The 17036-nt window shown below is 41.1% G+C and overlaps 2 protein-coding genes across 2 annotated transcripts; both read left to right on the plus strand.

Moving 5' to 3' along the window:
* Positions 1-398: 398 nt before the first annotated feature.
* On the plus strand, positions 399-8338 carry LOC138589538 (tumor necrosis factor receptor superfamily member 1A). The gene is made up of 10 exons (XM_069659874.1): positions 399-632; positions 1775-1871; positions 1976-2101; positions 2370-2498; positions 2648-2687; positions 4093-4235; positions 4402-4539; positions 5061-5098; positions 5326-5440; positions 6973-8338. The coding sequence occupies exons 1-10, from the start codon at positions 624-626 to the stop codon at positions 7275-7277; spliced, it is 1140 nt and encodes a 379-aa protein (XP_069515975.1). The 5' UTR covers positions 399-623; the 3' UTR covers positions 7278-8338.
* Positions 8339-11366: 3028 nt separating this feature from the next.
* On the plus strand, positions 11367-16709 carry ttc34 (tetratricopeptide repeat domain 34). The gene is made up of 7 exons (XM_069659618.1): positions 11367-12058; positions 12444-12666; positions 13495-13687; positions 13976-14142; positions 15127-15400; positions 15569-15783; positions 16164-16709. The coding sequence occupies exons 1-7, from the start codon at positions 11367-11369 to the stop codon at positions 16707-16709; spliced, it is 2310 nt and encodes a 769-aa protein (XP_069515719.1).
* Positions 16710-17036: the final 327 nt, after the last annotated feature.

The raw sequence follows: 17036 nt of genomic DNA on the forward strand, positions 1-17036 counted from the left end.
ATTTGATTTGAATTTTCAACTATTATTATTCACCCCTCTGATCAACTAATTTATTGTTATTGATTGGTTTCCACTTGTAGTTCCTTTCTAATATCTTGCTTCAAGAAAAAAAGAGTTGCATTTAAGCTGTTAAAGTGTCTCATGTGTCCAGTTTTCCACCCTCTCTTTGCTCACTGACAACCACAACCACCTACATCCAACCCCCACATCCGGCTCATGTATGTCAGCAGTGCTTGTGATTGAACCACATTACTCTTCCCATATATGAAGTGGAATTATATGAAACAGGAGGAGCAACCAATGTTGTGACGCTGCCACCTACTGTGTCACTGTGTGTGTGTGTGTGTGTGTGTGTGATTTCCTGTTTCTAGAATCATTTCCCTGAAGACTCCAAAGAACTGACACTCTAACTCACAAACACTTAATCAAACACATGGACAGGCAATCACTCAGGGTCCTTTCAACGCTTCATCAGCTTCGGTAGTAAATGTACAGATAGTTGTAAGTCAGAATGCCACTTCCTGTTATGTCCTTTTCTTGAGACATATTTTCATAATCTTTTCCAATGAGTGAAATTAACACTCAGAAGCTTATTTAATTTCAACACAGTCTACTCTGCCAACATGGACCTGGTAAGTAATCCAATTCAGATATTGTGTTTGGATCATCTTCACAGTTTCAGCTTGACTTAAATGTAGCAACTTTTAGTGGATTTGAGATATCTGTAATCTGTCATACCTGTTACTGTTACAGGAACTGTTAGAATATTGCTGTTACTATGTAAGTGAGTAAGCCTTATTATACTTTTTGAATTTGTATTACTTTTGGGTGACTGTGAAGCGTCTAAAGCTTTGGTGTCTCTGGGGGTTGACATGTAAATACTGTGAGAGGGACTGTACGTATGATCTCACTGTTGTGGTTTCAACTTTTTAATATTAAGGTTCACCATGTTGCTTCTTCCAATTCTTGCAATTCATGTAGTGTTTTTGTAGGAGGCTTTACATTTCGTTTGGCCAATATTATGTCCGCAAATAAGGAAAAAAAACATTGACGTATTTAACTGTCTTTAGTCCAAAAAACAAGAAAACATTAACCCTGATGTTTGAAATGTATGTCATTTTCAAAGCACTGCTGTTGAATATTCTTTCCGTCTAGCAACTGTTTAATGTACTCATACCTTCTGCTGTAATATTTACATATTCAGGTATGTCTCTGACCAAAAGCATCATCACATAAAAAAAAGTATAATTTTTCTAGGAGAGAATCTGCAAATCAGGCTTGTCCTAAGAGAAAAGGGGAGAGTAACTGGCCCCACAAATATCATATATTTTTGGTCTGGTTAATTCTTTCTCAATATGCTTCATGATGGGCTTTTTTAAAAAGTTCCTCACAGGCTCCATCTGACCAGAAGTGAATTTGTAATGCTTTTCAACAGTGAGGACAGTTTAAGCTGCATGTTTGATCCAGGCACCCAAAGTCATGTTTGGACCAGGATTTTTGATGCCCTCAAAGATAATCACTTACTAAGCTACAGTTGAGGCGCCCTCTTTACTGCATGCTAAACAAATGTCTGTTCCTCTCCCCTGGAAGTATTATATGCTTTGATATGCGAGATTAGAGGTGTATCAAAAAGAAATCACGGAACAGGCCTGTGAAATGTCTTGATAAGTCTTTTTGTAATGACAGCTGTGCTGTCAAAGTGTCAGGTCTGGTGATTCGTGTGCATTCCCCTTTACACAATTATTCATCTTGTCAAACCTCATCTTTGTTTCAGGTTTTCCTGCTAACACTTGCCTTCCTTTCCATTGGACAGAGTTACATCGTGCTGACAGAACAAACCAGTAGTTCATGTTATGCTCTGTGTCCACCTGGTGAGTCATGATGAGGACCTGAATGCATTGCAAAGTCTTGTGTTAAAGATTTATGGTGGAATTTTTATGTTCACGCAGTAATTATTTTTTCCTCTGTTTAACAGGATACCATAAAATGGGTGCCTGTGACGATGCTGTGAAAGTGCACAGATGTGAAAAATGTGTTGGTAACCAATTCCTAGACAGAGAAAACCATGTAAAAAAGTGTGAGAGGTGTACTGTATGTGGAAGTAAGTATCTTATTATTAATCGAGTGGGGTGATATAAAATTAAGCTGTCGGATTTTGATACATTTTGTTAGCTTTTTGTGATAAGTTGAATTATCATTGAATAGATGCTTATAGTGGCTGCACATTGGTGAAGTGGTTAGCACTGTTGCATCCTCGTGCATGTGTGGGTTCCCTCCGGGGTCTGGGATAGGCTCCAGCCCCCCCACGACCCTGAACAGGATAAGCCATTTTGTTTTTGATATGCTATTGTTTCTTTTCTTTTCCCCAGATAAGGAGGTGGAAATACAGCCCTGCTCATATAATAGTGATACCAAATGTGACTGTCCAGAAGGTCAATATTATTTAGGGGACGCCGCACATCGTGATTGCCGTCAATGTCCCCATAAACGTTGTGAAGGTAAGCGAAGTCAAAGGGAGTTAAAGCCTTATATCGGTATTTAAGGCTGCTAAACATTTTCTGGCTTATTTACTCAAATGTAAACAATCTCAAAAAAAAGCCTGAAAGTTTTTTTTTTTAATTCTTACAATCACACACATCTTTTTCAGAGTCGCCTTCTAAACCTGATTGCGAAAGGAAGTGTCAAAGGTAGGAGATTGATCTGTATGACAAAAGAAAACCCAGATATGTAATATTTTTGTGAGTAAGTGGACACAGAACCGCAACAATTAAGGCAGAAATGAGAAAAATGTACGTGCATACTGTGGTGATAGCTTCCTTTAAAGTTTAGGAGCTGGGGAAGGTATTCATTTACGCACTTTGCCAAATTGAACTTTTCTTTATTGCAGACCTTTTTAATGTTGGTTTTGAAGCTGAGGTTTTAATCTATGTGTATTCGTTTTTCTATGAAGTAACATGTGGCTGTTGCTGTTCAGTGATAAGCTCTGAATCCAAATAGCATCGGGTGCAGTGGGGAGGAGCTATTGTTCAGATGGTCAGTTTGTTTGGCAGCTTTTCAAATACCTTTGATATTGTGGAAGGGAATACAGATAGGTCTTTAAGTATAGGGGCCACAACAGCAGGCTTACATGAGTAAGGGAACCTCCCATGACCAAATGAAGTGTTAATGACATGGGTTAGCGGGTTAACTATTGACGAATTAATCATTGCCAGCATGTGTGTGGGTGTACCCAGCCTTAGCCCTTGAGGTCTTAAGAGATATGACTTCTATTGTAGCCTCTGTAGTAAATTCAATATGTTTTTATACAGTATTTTCTACTGCAAAGAAACTTATTTCAGCTCCAGAATTGGAGCAGTTTTATATACGATACACCAAAAAAAAAATCTTCTGAGGTTAAAATTAAGTTGTCTATTAAAAAACAATTGTTTTGGCATTCAAGCAAAACATGGCAACTATTCACAAAGTTCAGCCTCTGGAATGTGAAGAGAGGTATATGTTATTGTGTTTTGAATTAAAATCTTTGGGTTTTTTGATCGTTGACATTGACATTCTCATAGATTAAAACAAACCCAAAAAAAACCCTTCACACTTCAGCCTTTTAGTCTTGATCTGAACTCTGTGGGCAAGTCAAGAAGGGCATGTTTTCAGAACAGGGGGGTATGAGGTCTTCTTGCTAGAGGGAAGGAAGCTTCTGCCATTCCGAACTTCTGAAAACACTGAGTTCCTGTGGTTTTACTGAAGCCCTGCACTACATGTGCGAGCACGGTAGCTGCGGATGTTCAATGTCTCAACATGAAGGCGTTTTTGTTGAGCTAGTCAAGGAAGCCTTACTGATAAAGGTTTGCAACTGTACAAACTTTTGGATGTATTTTTACACAACATGAGTGTTGGCTTGGTACTCAATCTATTACATTGAAATCACACTGGGATGTGATCTTTTAAAGCCCAGTTTGAACCAGAAGAATCACTACAGCAAGCAAAAACGGTTTCAGTGTCCACAGAGACACCTTTAAAACATTTTTTGACTATCCTTTAATGTATGGGCAAATAAACTGTCATTGTTGTTTATTCCTGTTCCTCTTATTTTTTCAGCAGTATTACAGTGACTACCTCTACGAATCCACGAATGACTCTAACCATATCTGAAACTACATCTACAACAACATTTACGAAAGCTACAGATCCAGAAACCAATGCTTCAAACACGCCTTCCAGAACTCCATTCCTATATTCCCGTTAGTTCTAAATATTTTCCGTACTTCAACAAATAAAGTGACAGATAAACTCTCTGCTCACATGCCTTTAAACTTATGTTAGTTGTGGATATTTTAGTAAGATCAACCAACCCTGATCGATTGCCCTTTTGCTGTTGGAATGAGTGTTTCTTTGTGTCCACGACAGCGAACCAATGGCCCTGGCTGTGTTTCGTGGGGGTTGTGATTTTGACATTTCTGGTGTGCTTTTGGCTCCTGTGTCTCCCTGAGAACCCAAGTGGAAACAAAGACCTGCAGATGCCTGTCGAGGACTCCAAATTCAATGGTAAGAGTGAAATATAACTAAGCATAATTACTTAAGAACTGCACTTAAGTACATTTCTTTTGAACTTGTACCATACTTGAGTCCTTTTTTCAGAGGGAAAATGGTGATTTATTTTTTTACTCTTCATTTATTTATTTGTCAACTTAATAAACAAGTTATTTTCTATATTAATATTTTTCATGCAGACCATATGGTCAGATTGTATAGACATTCTCTGTTTTTTAAACTATACAAAGGTACTGAGAATATAAAACAACACTACAGTGCTGCTTACAAATGAATGCATCTGTCATAAGGATTCACTGTAATGACATGATGATTGAACACCTGCATGAGTTTAGATTAAATAAGGCATGTAAAATGCCAGTTAAACAGACTTTAAATATATTTTGTATTTCCAGAATATAAAAGTAAGTATTTTCTCAGAAATGTAACTGAGTATTTTCTTTTCTGAAGTGTGCTTCTAAACTGAACGTGTTTCAACGGAAGCTTTTGGATAATATCTGCTTTCCTCCTAACAGAACAACACAGTCTTCAAGGCAGCAGCCCGACCACACTGGTAGGTGCTCAGTTTCATGAATCTAGTGTTCTGCTCAGATAGACATTTAGATTGGTGAGGTACTGTAGGTGGACAGTCAGAGGGCTATGTAAGAAAACAAGAAGCCTGGAAAGGTCAACATGGGTGATTTTTTTGTTTAAATAAAAACAAAGCTGTAATGAATTATCAAGATGATGTACTGGTGCAACAATGATCTTCACCTCATCTTTCTTCTTTGTCCTTTTAAGACATTAAACATATGTGAGGAAACTCCCATGATGACTCTTAGTCAAAGTCCCGCCACTCAAGAACATCCCACACCAACCCACAGAAGTCCTGTACTGCCAGAAAGTGAACACAGAGGTAAGTTTCTCTACCTAATACCAGGCTATAATGCACAACCTGTGGACAATAAATATGAATGGAATTTGTTTAATATCTTATGAAGTTTGACTTCAGTGTTAGCTAATCCAACACAGCTGCAGATGAGTGATAGCTCATAAATGAATATATGATCACGAATATTGGGACAAAACCAGTTGAATATGGATGACAGAACCAGCTGCAATAGAATCATTTGTATATCAGATCTTTAATGATGTCATTTAGAGTTGAATCATTTCCTCAGGTATCCCTGCATTACGCTGTAATACAAAACACATTTAGCATGATATTTCATGTTAAAATGTGATCTCAGCTATTTTTTAATTTCAGTTTCAATGTTGTGGTGAAATCAGATGCATTCTTATTGAAAAGATTTTTAATCTCATGCAAGTAAGAGACAAAACAATTGTGAAATTTGTCCGCAGTCATGTTCTCTACTTCCTCGGAAGTGTTTATGAAACTGCAATTCTCAACTCGAATTTCACCAGAAATAATGAGACACTGATGTTTTCCCGAACGGCTGTACAAATACGTCAAACACCAAATTGATAAAAGAAGCAATAAGTTGGGAAAAAAAACATTTTTACTGTAATGAGAAGGCAAGAACTTCAAATTAAGTAGAAATCCCACTGTAAATGTTAAGGCAGCAATGAAATTTCATCTAACCATCACCTGTATTTAATGTCCTTTTCAAGGATAGTTTAATGCAGTGCAAACTTGTCTGAGTAAAGTGTACTATCACGAGTCGACATGCCAAATGTCATATGAACAAAAAGAAATGTTAAGGATGCCACTTTACCCCATCTGATTACAGTTGGGGTGTTATACATATCTTGAGCTGCAGCCTTTTCATCATTGCTTGTTCAGCACACTACTTATCATTGATCAGCCGTGAAGCTCACAGTGTGGAGGTGGAAGCTGGGAAACAGGTCGCCCTCACTTTTTGCAGCAGTCAGCTAGTCAACCTCAGGGTAAATGGCAAATCAGATAGTGACCGCATGCCGTGTAAGTGTGAACCCTTTGCATCCTTTTACATCAAATTTGAAAAGCTTTGAAATCAGCAACATCAGACACACATTTTCAGATCACAGTTTTAGGGATGTGAAACCATAAAAAATGCTGATACTATGTCTAACAGCAGGTTGCAGTTCAGCAGCTGTGCAAGACCACGAAATACTGATTAACTTTACTAAGGCTGAGTAAGTTCCTTAAACAGTAGTTCTAAGTAAATATTTCTCAGACAGTAGGTAGTTGAGATAATGAATAAGATAACAATGACTAATGGAAAAAACATATTACCCAGGCCCAGTGAACAACATGAATGTCTATGGTACAGTGGAATAACATCAGGTTTGGGTAAGGACATAACATTCAGAAGGATACGGGTGTGTATTTAATCATTCATGGAAAACACCACCGTAAATAGTAGAATATTATATACTACACTATGGCAGATGACTTGATTTTACACCTCCACTGTCCTCTGATTTTCTGTGATTCTCTCCTTACAGCTGACAGACAAGTTGAGCAGTCAGAGCGCTGGCCTGCCATCGTCCTTTACGCGATCATCAAGGAGGTGCCCTTACGTAGGTGGAAGGAGTTCTTGCGTCTTCTCTCGGTGGCTGATCAGCAGCTGGAGCGGGTGGAGTTGGAGACCGGTTTGGGTCTGGGCTATATGGAGAAGCAGTACCAGATGCTGAGGCTATGGAGCCAGCACTCCTCTGCAAGCCTAAATGACATCTTCTTGGCTTTGCAATACATGGATTTATCGGGATGTGCCCTAATGCTGCAGGAAAGCCTGGAGAAGCTAAATTAGAGGTCTGAACTGAAGCAAGGTGTCACAGCAAGCTGGAATTACACAGCACATGGTTTCAATGGGGCAATCGAGGAAACCTGAGGTTGCACCTGCAGTGCACACTAACCCCACTATCAATGAGACCTTAAACCCTGAACACCTGTGCATAAGACTAGAAACTTCTAGATCCTGGAGAGGACGTTACAAACTGTAGCTACTACACCATATATAACTGCAATATTGACCCATACTTAGTAATTCAGATGTATATTACAATCTAGCTAAGAGTCAATGGGCATTATGGGGCAACTAAAATTGTAGTATTTCCTCTTTTCCTACTTCTTTTAAAGGGTGAATATTAGAGACTTTATTGAGTTAAGCTTTTTTCTGAATGGACTCTTAATGCGCACAATGTACATATAAAAACAATGGATTTGTTGAAGTGCAGAGTCAGCTGTATACAAGGAGCTTGGATTATTAAATGGCATCCTCAAATGCATGTAAAAACAACAGTCAGACTTTCCTAAAACAAAATGAGGGGAAATCCCTGTTCATGCTTTCAGTAGACCTTTCAGCCCACGGCTTGACGTCCAGTTCCTTGTGGCATCTCTTTATGGCCTATGAGAGAAGGCTGTGGTTTTACAGTTGAATTGTGCTCAACTCTATGATTGAGCATGCATGTGAGTATTACACAGAGTGTACTGTAAAGGAGAAAAACGTTGCATTTTACTAAGACAATTCTCCAGTTTGAGTATTTCAGTCTGTATGAACATTTCAGTGTACATCTATGATGTTTGAGCAGCATTACTGCAGATAACTTCACCATGTTTGACATCCCCATCTCATTTGACATGAAAGTCTTGTATAGAAACTCAGCCATTGAATCTTATTAAGCAGCCTCGCAAGGGAAGAAATCTGAAATCCCCACAGGACGTCAGATTTTCAGTTTCCTGCAGATAAATGGTGTCAACTTGCTGGGTTTTTCCTTACCACACATATTCCATCCAAACTGATGATATATATAGTGGGGTATCTCACTATGAGATTTTTTTTGTGACAGTAATTTCAATTATTGAAGTCTATTAATAAATGTTTTTATATGAATCTAGTTTAGTTGATGTTTTTTTGGCTTTGGGCCCTCAGACATATGTGTGTACATGGGTGTTTGTGTTTTGATTATTACTTTGTATGTTTGTCTGTTTCATTACAAAGCTCAATGTGTGGATTATCATATTGATACTGACACTGTCAGAGTTAGGGATTTAATCCTCCTGCATGACAACTTGGTACAGTAAGATTGAGTCATAGTGTAAATCATACATTATAATGAATACGATTCCTGGCCACAAGGTGGGAGTATTGGCTGAATGTTGTAACAGCAGCACCTGGTGTGCAATTTTGGGCACAGAACTCCATACAAAGGAAATGTCTGCATGGTGCTTGAGGAGCTTTTATTCTTGAGGTGGATTAGACCAAACTCATGAATTGCAAATTCACAGAGCAGCTGTCCGAGGCGTCATTGTCCATCTTCCCCAGGATCAAAAAAAGCATAGACCCTATACAACAAGAACTATGTCATATTTGCAATTATAAACATATTTTATGCTCAAGTAGCTTTAACTTCTGATGAGTAAAATAATTTGTACAACTATACTTAAATGCAGCATTTTGTCGTGCAATCCGTGTGTCTTTCCTTTATCCCATCTAATTAGCCTACATTGAATTAGCAAATGGAAAAAACAAATAGGCTCCAACTTGAGCAACTCAGTGTAGAGTTTCACCAAAGTTTTGGATTCATCATCATTGGCCATGCTATTGACCGATATGCCATTAACTTGAATGAACATATACGTATATTATAGCTCATAGGTTGACAGGGAAAGGGCAATTTACAAGGCCAATTTCAGCCTCTGTAAACGTGTTCTCACTTCTGACTTAGGCTATAAATATTTATCTTTTTCACCTTTCCTTGAAGCACTTCCGCCTTGTTCTGACAGTTAACGTAAAGGAACTGATTTTATCGCTGAAACAAGCTGGTCTCCCACACTGTTGTGGTCTTCCTGAGAGAACGAGCGTTAATGGTTTCCACTGGCAACCGGACCCGTGCTCACGAGAACATTATCTCGCCCATCAGGGCTGTCCCATTCCGACAGCAGACGCGGCGACACTGCAAGTGGGAGTTTACCGTGATGTAAAGTTAGTTGCGGTTGGTTTGATGTTATCTTTACGCCTGTGACAAACTTAAAAAAAACTTCGCTTGAGCCTTTGTTGTATGAGCACACCGAGTTGTCCTGGAAACTCTGAGCCGCCAGCCTACTGAATTACAAAAATGGTGCCCGTGTTTTCTGTTCACGGGACGTTCGGTTACAGAAGATGAACTGACACCGACCGGTAAGTTGTTTTGTTTTGTTTAGTTCGATTTTGTAAATTTTGATGGGTCTACTGTTGGCAACGAAAGCGTAAATTGCAGGTGAATCATTGACCAGAGAAAGCAAGAAATCCCCCTCCCACGGGGGCCAAGAGTTTTCAGTCGCCCATGGAAACAAAAAAAAATGAAACCTTTTTTTTTTTCTTTTCAGGTTATGATTTTAATTTTCACAGTAGCCGAATGCGCCTAGGACAATGTTTATATTCCTAATTATGCTTCTGTAAGTTGCTTACAATATCACCAATATTTAATATGGACTTTCAACACTAAAAAAATTGTTTATAAAAGATTAATTTCTTGTGTGATTCTGGTACAAAGCACCTGTAAACCTGCCTGACTAAAAGTAATTCTTACTTTTAGTGATAAAGACCATACTGTTATTATGAAGTTGCATCAGATTTATACATTGTCAAAGCTTACTGGAACAGATGATTTGAACACTCATTGTTATTGTTGTTAGTAACACAAACAAAAAATACCTGTTGTAAGATGTTTTGAACCATATTTTAACCATTGACAGTTCAACTATTTTACCTTAGAATCAAAAGTTATTAAATTATATGTATCCTTTTCCTGTTTTTAGGTGACACAAGGTGACATCAAAGTTGTAATCACTGGGGACAGGGGAAGAACAGATAGAGAGGGCCTGCTGCCTGATCATGACTGCCCTGGTTCGACCCGGTGTCAATGTTTTAGAGCTCTGTGAGGAAGGAGACAAGTTCCTTGAGGCTGGCGAGCTGGGGAGGGCTACTACTCTCTACATGTCTGCCTTCAGGACTCACGCCACCTCCACTGTGTCCCACATGCGAAAATTGAAGTCCAGCCTGGGTGGAGTGATCTCTATACTCGAAGGCTGGCTTGACAGTTATGGGGAGAACCAGCCTGCTGAGGGTCTTAATAAAGGTCTTGCAGCTGTGTTTTTGTCCACGCTCTGCCCCAACAATCTGTCAGCCACTATTTTCAAAATGGAGTCCCTCCTTCAGAGCGGTGGGCATAGCTGCGAGGAGATTTTTGCTCGCTGCACTGCTCTGCTTGAAGGGAAACAACACACACATCCACAAGATGCAACTGGCATTGTCTTGGAGATAACTCGAGCCCTGGCCTGCTTGTTCTCTGAGCCTTACAGTGTCAAGGGGCTGAAGCTTTATCTCAAAGCCTACCTGAGTAACAAATCTGAGACTGTCACACTGGTTAAAAGCAGACAAGCTCAGCATATTCCTAAAATAGTGAGAGCTTTTACAGACCAAGAACTGCACATACACCCCTCTTTGATTTTTGACAGCGATTGTGCAGTGAAAATAAATGAGAATGAAAAGCTTGATGTAGAGGCTTCAAATACAATTATTAAGTTTTTGTTGTCTATCTCTCCTGATAATGCTGAAGTGCAGGAACTCCAAGCAGCTTATTTGTTTTTGACAGGCAGGTTTGGGGACAGTGCAGAGGTGTACTCTGCTCTTTTACATCATGGTCATTGTCAGAAAACATTAGAGAATAATACAGACAAATCTATTCAAACTACTCCTGAAAGAAGAGCCAGGCTCTTGACCAATCGAGCAGCGGCCTGCTTGTCAGCAGGTGGAAGGACTAAGGAGGCATGCACAGACCTGGGGGAAGCATTTGAGACCCATCCTGCCACTGCCCGAATTTATTTCCAAAGGTTATTCACAAATCTGGGTACAGGGATGGCAGCTCGCAACCACCTCCGTCAGCAGGCAGAGAGAGGCCTGAGTGGTTACAGAGAAAAGGTTCTTATCCGTCCAGACCTTCGGTCCACTGATGGAGTTGAACTCCTGGACCCTGTAATCACTCAGTTACGGACTCTGTGCCATTTGGAGTCTGACGGGGGAGGTAGGGAGCTGAGGGTACGACTGGCTGACTGTCTTCTCCTCAGAGGGGAACACAAAGAAGCTCTCTCTATCTGCAGCCAGCTAGCTGCCGCCCAAGGACAGCAGAGCTATCAAAACACGGTGCAGGTTCTCCGTGGCTACGCACGACTTCTCTCTGATGACCACAAGGGGGCGTTAGAAGACTTCCAGGCTGTGATTGAGCACAGTGCCCCGCACCCATCCAGCTGTGTGCGGGCGCTGTGTGGCAGGGGCCTCCTGCGCATGATGGGCAGCTTAAACTACCTCACAGCCCTGGACTATGTGACAGCCAGCAGGCTGCACCCTCAGGAAACAGCACTGACTGTTCGCTGCTTAGTGCCGTGGAACTACCGGGGGCTGCTGGTCACTGTTTTACTGGAGCAGGGACGAGTCATGCTGGAGGGGACAGGAGAGCAGGAATCCAAGTCCTGTTTCCGTGAAGACTCCCAGCAACACCAGCAGGGGGATCAGCTGCAGACCCCATCAAAGAGAGACAACCAGAGATCAGGGTATGAAGTTCGTCTCAATCACAGTTTACCTGACATTTTTTGGAATACATTTGACATTTTACAGTATGAAAAGCACAGGTGTGAATAATCAAATTAATGATTGTTTTAATCCATTTGGCTGCTTCAGTTTCAGAGTCAAGGTATTGTGAGTGGTGTCTGAATGTCACGCTGTCTGTGACTCACTGGAAACTTGAATAAAATTGAGCCATTGTTGATGTTATTAGTAATACTTGTTTTCAGATTTCAAAGTGTCTGCAGTGAAGGAGGCCCATAGTGTATTCCCATGGTTAAGGTCATCTCAATAAAACTGCAAATGTCACTTTATGATCTCGATTGTAACAAAAGTCCTCATTCACATTTCTTTATTAATTTCTTTTCTTTTCAGAACTCCTGCTGGTGTTCACTCCCTGGCTGTGCTGTTAATGGACCTCCAGCCTGGGACTGATGGGGCTCAGATCCTGGCAGCGGATGCCTTGTACCAGCTTGGCCGGGTGGAGGAAGCATACCGGCTACTTCTTTCCATTGGGCCCACCAGTCCTCGGGCACCTGTACTGGCTCGCCTCGCCCTTCTGCAGTTGCACAGAGGCTTTCTTTATGACACCAATCAGGTATACGTTTGTATCAGTGGGTCCTGAAACAACAGCACCAACATTTGCATGAAAATGTTTGGGAACACCTAATGCAAAGGCTTTGAGTTTCATATCTCATATTCAATAGCTCGGCGTCTCATATCTTAATAAAATTTTTACCTACGTGAAAACCAACCAAACAACATTTTTGATTACATTGAAGTGAAAACTGCCTGGGCTGTTCTCTTTCACTACAAATGCTCCCTGGACACAGTTTCAAAGTGTTTACTTTAAAAAGATAAAAGGAATTTAAACCCCCTTTAATCAGATTTTTATCTGAGTTGGTGTAGCCTTTGTCACAGCTGGTGCCACAGAAAATCTGTACTAATCTGTCTCATCACATCGAGCACAGACACACAAATACAATACACTATAGAAAAGCTTCTACGTGATAAACTACTGCAAGCAGCAGACAGGAAACATGAAAACCTTCAAATCACCAGTCGAATCACCAGCATGTTCAGCTTTTAAAATCCACTGTAACTTAAATCACTCACCAATGAATCTACTTTAATGCCAGCCTACAGAGCTGTGACTGTGAATTCCCTTTTATTTTAATAACAGAAACATTCCTTCATGATTAAACTGACATGTTAATTTGTAAGATTATCGACACTCTGCCCAGTTTCAAATGATTAACAGAACTGAACTGAATATGATTTTGTTGTGCACATCATTTTAAAGTAAAGTTCACCAACAACAGTAGAGGTGTTTCAAGTCAGGTATATGAATACAAGTTACAGCTTTGAGCTTTTACACTGAAAGAGATAAGAGATATTTTGTATTTGTTTTCATTTTTCCTTGCAGCTGCTGAAAAAGCTCATTCAGTGTGGTGACACATGCTGCTTGCGCCCCCTTTTGGCTGTGGCCCGGCAGAAGGATCGGGCGCTGCTACAGGGACACTGTCACTCTGCTGCCAAACGCATCCTGGAGAGCACACGAGAGGAGAGCGGATGCAGGGAGGCTGTGGCATATCTCTCCATCGCTATCATGGCCTCTGGTGATTAGAATCTGATTATTGATTATTTATTGGTGTGATTCTAATTGTTGACTTGAGTTGAGGTTAGGGCAATGATAAGAGGGATAAAGGGTTGTGACAGAACAGGTCAGCAGTACAGTCAAACAGAGCAGAAGCCTGCCAATGTGAAGCCATTTCAGCACATACACATGCCAATGAATTGAGCTTGGACTAGTGCTGGTGAGTGTATAAATATGGAAGTACTTAGTAAAATGGAACATGTTTAAGCTGTGAATATTGTCACTTTAATCAAAAATTTTATTTTTCAAGGTGGAGAGGCAGCAGACTCTTTGCTGGAAAGAGCGAGGTGTTACGCCCTGCTGGGCCAACGGAAGACTGCAATCTTTGATTTCAGTGCCATTCTGAAGGAGCACCCAAAACACGTTCAGGCTCTCTGTGGAAGAGGCTTCACCTATCTCATGCTGAACCAACAGAAGGTAGTATTATAACAGTTTTTTTGCCTTCCAGACTTAAAGCTAAATTTGGCAGCTTTACACATAAGGAGCTACAACTAAACTTTAAAACTTGAATTTCAAAAGGCACAACATGATGCATCTGTAAACCACCATGCTAATGTGTGTTTTAATATTGGCAGTAAAGTCTGCACACATTAAACTATGATTGAAATAAATAGCATCTCAGGGGATTAGATGCTGTTTTTGAACAAAAACATTTATACTTTGGCTGACATCACAGATGTGTTTTAACAAGAAAATTGTCTGGTGTAGCTGTAAGCAATATGTAAGATCAATCTAAGCATACAATTTCAAACTTCACTCCACTGTTCATATCCCTCCACTGGCTCCCAGTTGCCGCTCTCATCAATTTCAAAACCCTGTTGCTCGCTTACAAAACAGCAACATGAACGGCTCATGCCTACCTGAATGCCCTCATCCAGGTCTACACTCCCTCCCGCCCACTACGCTCTGCCTATGAAAGGCGCCTGGTACTCCCATCACAACAGGGCCCTAAGTCGCTAACTAGTCTCTTCTCCTCTGTAGTCCCCCGGTGCTGGAATGAGTTACCAAACTCCATTTGGTCCACAGAGTCCCTTTAAGAAAAACTACAGACCCAGCTCTTTTATCGATACCTCTGCACTTAAAGATATTTACGGTACTGATGATGATAATGGTGATATTGAGGGTGTTGTTGATGCTGATTAGGATATTCATGACGATATTGTTGTTGTTGATGATGATGATGATGATGAAAAAAACAAACAAAAAAGTGCCTGTGCACTGCCTGTTGGCACCTGTGTCGTGTCCGGTCACACTTGAAGCTGTTTGTTGGCACTTACTGACTTTGTTCCCTTCTGTCTTGATCCTTGCTTGTGCTGAAATAACTCAGATCACTTTGGACAAAACCGTCTGCTAAATTAAATTGTAACACTGTAACATTTTAAACTATCATTTCCCCTTTAGGAGTGCACTCATGATATCCTGGCAGCACTTCAGATAAACACAGATATAGTCATCAAAGACATCCTGTCACTCAAGGACAAGGCACGGAAGCTAGTCTGTGATTGGCTGCATCAGCTCTGTAGGATCAACCTGTCAGACATTCTGGTGGCTAACACTGCCCCCTGCCATGAGGAGCAGCTCAGAGAGGCTTTTATAATCGGTGGAGCTCTGATGAGGACCGACTGCAGAGACCCCAGGTGGCATCTCCTCTATGTGGACACACTCCTAGCAAAAGGTAAGATGGGAATTCTCTGTGTGATCCTTGATGTCACCATACATAGTCTGGTTAGGACATCACAGTTTAGGTTGTGTTATATTTCCACTTTGATAAAAAGAACCATAGAACCTGGGACTACTTGTTTACTTAAACATTCCTCCTGCTGTTGTGGTCCATCTGCTCCAGGTGAAGTGAAGGCTGCAGGTGCTCATCTATGCCAGGTGTTTGGACAGGAGCCAAGAGATGCAGTGGCTCAGGCCAGACTGGGTGCGGTGGACGCCTGGCAGCAAAACTACCGCACCGCAGCTTGCAGGCTCAGCAAACTGACTGAGAAAAATTCATCCAGTCTGGAATTCCTGCTGGCCCTGATCCCAGTCAATCAGCGAAAACGCACCGCACAGGTACGCTCAGAGCAGGACTCCTCATTTCAGTATAGAGGGAGCCATTAACAGGTTGTCTGTGTTGGCTATGGCTGCATTATTGTATTCTACAACCATCAGCAAATTAGTTTTATCATTTTTATTCAGATATTTTACATGACAGGAATAAAAAATGTGCAGACATCTCTGCTTTTAGTTATATGGAGGGTCATAGTTTATTGTTCCAATAATAAAGAATAAATAAGAAAAATACCTGTAAGACGACAAAAAATAAAACTGTTATCTAGACAGACAATGTATTGTGGTATAAACTTACTGACTGAAAAAATTGTGCATCTTTGCTATGTAATTAATGCATTTATAAATTGCATTATCATCGCTCTGCATTGATGCTGTTACAGGCAGCAGCACAGGAGGCCAGCAGTGTCTCCTCAGGTGGCCACTGGGATCAGGCCCTCACACTCTTGAATGTGGCAGTACAAGCAGCGGGCAACCACAAGCCTCAGTATCTTCGCCAGCGAGCCGCCTGCCTTGCTCAGCTGGGCTTACACGAGCGTGCCATAGCCGACCTTGACAGAGTTATCCGGAGACACGTGGGAGCTGACTCCAGCTGCTCAGATGACCCCCAAGTCTGGGCTGAGGACCTGTGTAGACGAGGCCGCAGCCTGGTGCTCTGTTCCAGAGAAGGAGCAGCTCTGGAGGACTTCAGTCAGGCCTTGGAGCTCCACAGGGACCAGACCATCCAGTGTGTGGAGACCAGTCTTGGGAAGCTGCGTCTGGCTGAGTGCTACCTGCGGGGGGCGCTGCAGCACTATGGAGAGCAGCAGCTCAGTAAAGCCTGGACATTGATTGAATGTGGCCTTGTTATGGACAGTGAGAACACAGAGCTGCGCAGACTAAGGGCAAAGGTCAAACGAGAAGTGACCAGCCCCTGTAATGTCAACTAGTGTTGATAGATTAGATCGTGAAGGAGTTCCAGCAGAGGTCACATAATGTAATCATGTCAGTGCCTGTAACATGTTGAATGATTTAACTGCTAAGAGTTCCTTAACAATGTAATTGGACATTTTGAAGCTTGTTTGAGGACAGAACGTTGGTTCATATTATGTCTTCCAATTTCAATTCAAGTCTGTAGGATTTACAGCAGCGTATGTAAAAGTATTCAATATCTTTATGATTGAAGTGAGGTAGATATGTGAGGAGTGTGGATGGAAGAGATTTATGACACCCAGATGAATCGATTGAATCAGTTGAATGTTTTATTATTCCTTTAT

The sequence above is a fragment of the Semicossyphus pulcher genome, unplaced genomic scaffold (assembly GCF_022749685.1).
Source record: "Semicossyphus pulcher isolate SPU_LCO1_2020_fin unplaced genomic scaffold, fSemPul1.0.p SCAF_13, whole genome shotgun sequence".
NCBI lineage: Eukaryota > Metazoa > Chordata > Actinopteri > Labriformes > Labridae > Semicossyphus > Semicossyphus pulcher.

Excerpts from the sequence above, each read along its gene's own strand:
- ttc34 (XM_069659618.1), top strand. The coding sequence starts at position 11,367 with ATGGCAGCTCGCAACCACCTCCGTCAGCAGGCAGAGAGAGGCCTGAGT. Across the intron at positions 13,688-13,975 it reads CATCGCTATCATGGCCTCTG|GTGGAGAGGCAGCAGACTCT; the intron begins GTGATTAGAATC and ends TTATTTTTCAAG. Across the intron at positions 14,143-15,126 it reads TCATGCTGAACCAACAGAAG|GAGTGCACTCATGATATCCT; the intron begins GTAGTATTATAA and ends TTTCCCCTTTAG.
- LOC138589538 (XM_069659874.1), top strand. Across the intron at positions 4,236-4,401 it reads AACTCCATTCCTATATTCCC|CGAACCAATGGCCCTGGCTG; the intron begins GTTAGTTCTAAA and ends TGTCCACGACAG. Across the intron at positions 5,441-6,972 it reads GCCAGAAAGTGAACACAGAG|CTGACAGACAAGTTGAGCAG; the intron begins GTAAGTTTCTCT and ends CTCTCCTTACAG.